The sequence below is a fragment of the Larimichthys crocea genome, chromosome X, assembly GCF_000972845.2.
Source record: "Larimichthys crocea isolate SSNF chromosome X, L_crocea_2.0, whole genome shotgun sequence".
In the NCBI taxonomy this organism is placed as follows: domain Eukaryota; kingdom Metazoa; phylum Chordata; class Actinopteri; family Sciaenidae; genus Larimichthys; species Larimichthys crocea.
In genome coordinates this window covers 13,856,964-13,863,694 of record NC_040020.1, presented here as the reverse complement: position 1 = coordinate 13,863,694, position 6,731 = coordinate 13,856,964, and the positions used below count along the sequence as shown (strand labels likewise).

General features: G+C 39.3%; 1 protein-coding gene across 1 annotated transcript; it reads right to left on the bottom strand.

The window, feature by feature from the left end:
• Positions 1 to 833: 833 nt before the first annotated feature.
• On the bottom strand, positions 834 to 6,551 carry casp8 (caspase 8, apoptosis-related cysteine peptidase). Its single transcript, XM_010754584.3, has 12 exons — positions 6,358 to 6,551; positions 4,608 to 4,758; positions 4,190 to 4,365; positions 3,946 to 4,051; positions 3,080 to 3,209; positions 2,942 to 2,979; positions 2,800 to 2,860; positions 2,639 to 2,697; positions 2,418 to 2,529; positions 2,103 to 2,230; positions 1,409 to 1,800; positions 834 to 1,271 (listed from the first exon to the last, which is right to left on the bottom strand). The coding sequence occupies exons 2-12, from the start codon at positions 4,713 to 4,715 to the stop codon at positions 1,136 to 1,138; spliced, it is 1,446 nt and encodes a 481-aa protein (XP_010752886.2). The 5' UTR covers positions 4,716 to 4,758; positions 6,358 to 6,551; the 3' UTR covers positions 834 to 1,135.
• Between the last annotated feature and the right edge of the window lie 180 nt (positions 6,552 to 6,731).

Here is a 6,731-nt window from a genome sequence, read left to right as displayed (position 1 = left end):
GACTCTTACTTGCCACTAGAAGGGCCTGCTGCTGATTTGTATCCTTCCTCTGTTTTAAAAACAAAACGTGTCCCAGATAAAGAGTATCCAGCTTCAGTGGTATCTGTGTCTTGAATACTGTGATACTGTGCTCAGGGCTCAATACAAACCCAGCCTGGGGCATTCCCAGAATATGTGGTGCTGATTTGTCTCAACTCATCCACAGTGTCTACAAACATCAAATTCATATTTCTGTTTCTCTCCTGGCACAGGGTCTTAAAAAATCTTTATTTTAAAAATAAAAAAATTTTATTATAAAAATATTGATATAAATATTTATATAGTATTTTTCCAGCAGTGTTCTCTTCATACCCTGGTTAGTTGATGATCATTAAAAGCTGCAAGTTTCAAGCCTCATCAGAGGTACCTATTCCTTCTTCTTTATCCCACGTTTATAAAACTCAGATTCCACTTGTGATAAATCTGTAGGGTCTGCACTTCTGATTAAAACAATGTCTTACTTGAAGGTATCTGAAAAAATTGTTCTGCCTATCACTCCGCCATTTCTACTTATCTCGTATGTCTATACCTTTATTTTAATTTAAATTGTGAATAAAAGCCCACAATTATTTATTTATTTATTTTACATTTTTATTGTGCTTTTGTAAAATATTTGGATGCCATACCATCACTAATGTATTTTTAGGTTAGCTTGTTTTCATGGTCCTCAAATAACAATGTCAACACCTCCTATATGATCTAAACATTCATTTCATAGTGTTATATCAGTTTAAAAGGTGAAGTGTTTAATCTGTTTTGCTGTGGTCTACTGTGACATAAAGACACTTTCCAAATGATGTCTTATTGTTTATTCTTCCTAAATGACATAGGAATAATCTCATCAAATCATACACATTTGAAAACAGCATTTGAAAAAGTACAATGTCTCTCATCTGTAGCATTTCATTATATAATTTTTGTTCTCAAAATTAAGAAACAGTTAACTCCTAAGACAAACAAATTCATCCAACCAGTTATCATACAAAGAATTAAAAACGCACGCATGCACGCACGCACACACACACACACACACACACAGCAAATGTAAATTCGGAATATGACACATTTGTTAGCGTTGCTCTTGGCTCAGGTCAGCTCATACACATTTGAAGACAAGCTTCTTGGTGAGGGTGTACTTGGGCTCTGGCATCTGTTTGTGGTTTAAATATTCTCCTTTGCTGACCTCTCTGTTCACACGTGTCAGGACAGTGAGTATATCATCGTCTACCGGGCTGCACAGAAAACATCAGAAGCATTATTACTATTACTATTATTTCATTATAAGTCAATCATGCCAATACGGACTGACTAATACTGTAGCTAGTGGACAAAAGGCTCAACAAGCAGCATCTTAAACTCTGTCTCTCACCTTTGTGCTGACTTCATGAGCTGGTCACACAGCTGCTGGATGTAGATGGAGCCTTTGGAAGTGTTTCGAAACGATTTGCACTCCTGCACGGTGGCCATGCCCAGCAGGAAGTCAGCATCTGAAGGTATCGTCTCGCCGCGCACAGGACCTGCATCTTCCTCCAGTCGGCTCTCTCTGTGCTCTTTCTCCTGACTTGGCCTCGGTGGACATGGCACAGATCCCGCTTGGTAGTTGCTTCCCTGACATGCTTGGATGAAGAACAGTTTGGGCTTCCCTGCCAAGGTGGGAGCTCTCCCGCTCGTAAAAGCCTTTGTTAGTTCTCTGAGGTCCACCGGCTTCTCATCAGTCCCGTAGATGCATCCCTTTTCTCCATGGGAAAGCACGCAGACCACCTGAAATAAGAGGCAGGTGTGGTTTTTAAACTGTGTTAAGTTCAGCTTGCACTTCACATACAACACTTTTTAAATGTAGCTATAAATACACATTTAGAACAAGCACTGCTCACTAATTAACATGTTATATCTAATTTATTTACAAAAGTTGTGGTTTTCTGGGAGGTGGTATTTATCTTATTATCTAAGTCTCTGCAATAAAACAAAAAGAAATTTTCAAATATCAAGCCATTCTTTTAAGGAGTAAAAAATATACACAGTAGTCACTGTTGTTGCAGCTCTCAAGGTGTGTGACTGCTCACCAAGACATCATCATTCAGAAAATTCCTTTTGCCCAGCTCGTTTATTTTGTATCGGATGTCTCCTGCAGTCAAGTTGTTGTGCACCACCACAGTGAAGCCAAGGTCAGTGAAGACTTTGCGCAGAGCCTCTGGGTCACATAAAAGAGAGAGAAATAAGTATACCAGTAGATTTCTTTCTCAGTACAGATCTCTTTCGAGATTTGTTTCATTTTACATCATATCCTATGTGTAGTAGCATCCTTTGACTGATGTTAGGTTACAATACATACACAAATCAGATCACATGGGTATTTGAAATTATACAGGGGTACATACTCTCATCCTGCTGAGTCCCTTCTCTATCTTTCAGGGTTACATTCATGAATTTCTCATTGTTGAAAACCACACACTGACCACGAGGGTTATGTGTCAGGGCGTAGTACTCTGTCTGAAGGGCACAAGCACACACCAAGAGACAAATCATAAACATTAATGTTCTGATAAATAAGTAAATGAATGGATGATGGGCATGTGTAAATGTATGTGTGAATGATTACCTGATCAAAATGAGACATGGTATTTGGTTCTGCATCAGTGCAAACAGTCGGTCGTGCATCTGAAAAACAAAGACAGCAGAAATTTACATTCCTCGTACTGCGCACGTGCGATCAAAAGAACGAGGAGTCAGTAGGTTATATAATGAAAGAGAGAGAGTTACCGCTGGGCTGCATCTCAATTACAGCAGGTTGTGGTCTTCGCTGAGAGATTCTGATGTCCCTCTGTGAGGAGAAAACAGAGTGTCAGTACTCAGTAAACAGTAAAGATTAAATGTACACAAACACACTTTTAAAAACACACACCTGGTGATCCATGCTGACATGAGCAAGTGGGACTGGCCCTGAAAAAGTGCAATCGTTTAATCAATTCCATAGAAATACAACATTTGTATGTGTATGTGCGTGTGTGTGTGTGTGTGTGTGTGTGAGTGCATCTCATACTTTGCATGTGGCGCTGTACAATCGATGCCAGCTGTTGATCAAACTCCAGCAGTACTGCATTCAGCTCATCAAGTTTGTCTTTCGACAGTAAACAAGCCTTTTCCATCTCAGCAAACACATCCAGGGCTGTCTGTAGTCAACAGAGAAGACTTGTTCATGTGTCTGTGTGTCTAGAAAGCACTTCTGGTGCAGTAATAAAGGTCTAAATGTTGGAAGTGCATCCTTTACATTACAAAGCAAATGATAAAATAGCCGAAAAAACTTCTATTTTAATTTGATGTAAGAAGATTTTATGTTAAGACCTGTACGCAGCCAATGTTTATCAAAGCTGAGGAGGGCATACTTAAAAGTAAAAAAGTGATTCTCAACAGAAGATACTGCATTATTAAGTGTCTCCTTGCCACGATCTCAAAACATTGTTTGGAAGTGTTGTAAATATCGTGTAGATCACTGTTTCTCAAGCTTATACACTCCGTACCACATCAGAAAATTTTAGGCTTTCAAAGTGCCACCACAATGACTGACGTTAAAATACAGCAGTGTAGGCCGACCCTTATCAGCTGCCAAAAAACAAAACAAAAACAAAGTTCAATAACTCCTGATTTGTCTGTCAGAAAAATGTTCAGAAGATGTGTAGTTTGTGAGAAATAAGTCCAATATTTACTTCAAAGAATCGCTCATAATCTGAGTTCATGTTCGCTTCTACCATTGGAGTCAATAGACTCAGGACCTGAGCTGGTCTCCTGAAGAGGAGTGGGTACCTGACGCGTGATACAGGAAGTGCCTCTTCAGTCTGTCTCTGGTGTCTGCATGTCAGGATTTTTATATAACTGCAGGTGTGGCAAGGTGGATAGGTGTGTACTCACAGTGCATGCCTCAATCTGTCTTCTGCCCAGCTTGCTAATCAACAGAAACTTCATCTTATCAAGATTTTCCTCAGTCATGTCCTGATATACATGGTACAGCATCACCCTGGTACAAAGAGCAGAAGAGTAGAAAGGAGAAAGAGCAGACAGACTTTGTAAAAAAAAACACATTGGGAATAAAACTGATTGTGCCACTGTGATACTGTTATCTCTTCAGTTGTAGTACATTTCTTTCTGTTTTCACCTGTATTCTGACAGCATAGGATTTGCATCAGTTTCTACTGGTTGCATGCCGTCTGTCTCCAGGAGGCTGAGGAGATCTATTCGACCAATGGTGTGAAGCAGCTGAGATAAGAAGGTCTGGTTATCCAGCAGACCTCTTTCTTCTAGTCTCAAGAACAGCGCTTTTGCATCCATGACCTGCAGGAAAACATCCAAGAAACACAAACAAACCATTGAAGAGACAAACCCTGAAAGAAGACCAGACCACAGGAGAGCCTTGTAATTAGTTATTAATATTGTTAGATATGAGGAGAAAAAGGAAAACATTTTTATTATCAGCACTTTTATTTTCATGAATGTGATTATGTGAGATATCTGGAGGGTAAACACACAGAAAAACTGTCCAGAAAAGGCAACAAAGTGAGACATGTGGCGCTCACCCCTTCGAGGCGCTTCCTGTTGACGACATCGTGACACAAGAAGCAGAGAGAAGCCACCTCCGAGGACTCCAGCTCCTCATCTATTCGGGACAGCGTCACCCTATCCATCCCAGACCCTGGTGCTCGGCTCACTGCGCTCTATGTGTTGGTGCTATTCAAGAGGCACAAACAACAAAGACAAACGAAAACAGGAGGTTAAAAGGAAAAGTCATTTGGTACAAGATAAGTGAAACATTACATGAGCTTGAATGACAGCCTGGTACAACGATTTATGTAAATATTAATTTTTACCACATAGGGGATAAACAAATCAGAACTACAGTAAGATCACTGCATAAACTGTTAGAGCACTTCATGGCCCCAGATTATAGGGAAAGAGTTTATCAACCTGTGTACAGTCTGAAGTCCTTGTGGCCATATTTAAGACTAAAGTAGACCGAGCTTTAGATGTGGCCTAGTAATTTTGAAATTGCTTTTTGAAATTTGAAAATGGCTAACAGATGTGTGTGCTGAGCTGCCACCAGTAATGCCACAGCTAGTTGCCGCTCCGCCATAGACTCTTGACAGAATAGAATACTGCATAGATCACTGTTTGTCAAACTGTTTACACTGTGTACTACCTCGGGAAATATTAGGCTTTCAAAGTACAAAGTACAAAGTGACAGTTGTTAGAATACAGTACAGTAGGCCCATCCTTGTCAGCTGCCGTCAATTTAGGAGGCAAGTTTATTACTAATAGGAAGATTATTTATTGTTGACTGTTGAATCCTGAATGAAACCGGGTCAAGAACCAGAGCTCATGTGTTAGAAAACGGCATTCCTGGTCACCGATGCACTTTTGAACCACTTGTTTTACCTCCGCTCTCTTACCTTTCTGTCCCATCTGAGCTCATGTATGCCTACGAGGTACAAGAAGGTGACTCAGCAGCAAGGTATTGAAACCAAACATTTCATGGGACCATGTGTTTTTTCTACGTTTGCCTTTTGCTGATGCCCTCATGTTTCCTGTCTACTTCTTTAGTCTGGCTTTACTATGAAGCACTTGATACATTGCGTTCGGGAAAACCTTGTAATTAGTTATTAATATTGTTAGATATTAACTTTAATAGTATAATGTGTTTTAAACTAATTTATTTCATTTTTTTAAATTCAGAGTCCTCTAAGTACCACTACAGGGAGGTGACGTAACACTGTGGTACTTGTACCATAGTTTGAGAAACAGTGGTGTAGATAAAGATATACAGCATAAGATACAAGGTCAAGGGTCTATAGCTACTAGTGAGTAATGACACACCACTATGAGCCGCTTTGTATGACTGCTGTAACATATTAAACGTGTATATATAAAAAGAGAGAAAAATTACAAAGTGGCAAATTTAAACAGTAAAATAAAAAAAATGACTAATAAAACATACTGTTACTGTTACAATGTGCCACTTGAATCTTTTCTGTGCTACGTAAATAACATTTCCTTTTAATTTGTTAAACAGGGTGACTCATGGTGGTGTTTTTTTTGCTGCCCACATGACACAGGAGAAAACGACACCACCCTGTTTGTTTGTTTGACAAACTCAAAGCTAAAAGTTTAAAAAGTTTGGACTCGAGGCTGTACATCGCCACAAAGGTTATATAACATGCTACATACATCACTATAAGGTTAACACTACACCATATACTTTATATAGCGTACAGCAGCTTCGTACAGGCTGTGTGTCTACACAGGTGCGTGAACGTCGACGTTAAAACTTACCGGTGTCAGCTCCCGTCCGACAACCTTAAAGCCGTGTCTTCTGTAATTCAGTGAAACAAACTAGTGTTTGACTATAAAAACCTTTTTATTAAGGTTTTTCTAAAGTTTAGTGGTAGCTGTTACTTTTTTACTGTAGCTCGTTTCCCGGTCTTAGTCTGTTTCGCTTTCAGAGGAAGTGAGAGCCGCCTTTTTTTACAGTGTAATCTGTCAAAATAAAAGTTATGGACAAGGATAACGCAGAGATTTGACACATTATCGCCGATTAATTCTTATTTAGGATTAGCTTATGTTTATACTGCTCCAAATTACCTATTTAGAGAAAGCTGTCGTGTACGTACCCATTTAAAAACATATTTTACACTTTTATTTTGAAG

Coding starts and splice junctions, on each gene's coding strand:
- casp8 (XM_010754584.3), bottom strand. CDS start 4,715: ATGGATAGGGTGACGCTGTCCCGAATAGATGAGGAGCTGGAGTCCTCG. Junction 4,052..4,189: donor CCTATGCTGTCAGAATACAG/GTGAAAACAGAA, acceptor TCTTTGTACCAG/GGTGATGCTGTACCATGTAT. Junction 1,272..1,408: donor CTCATGAAGTCAGCACAAAG/GTGAGAGACAGA, acceptor TTTTCTGTGCAG/CCCGGTAGACGATGATATAC.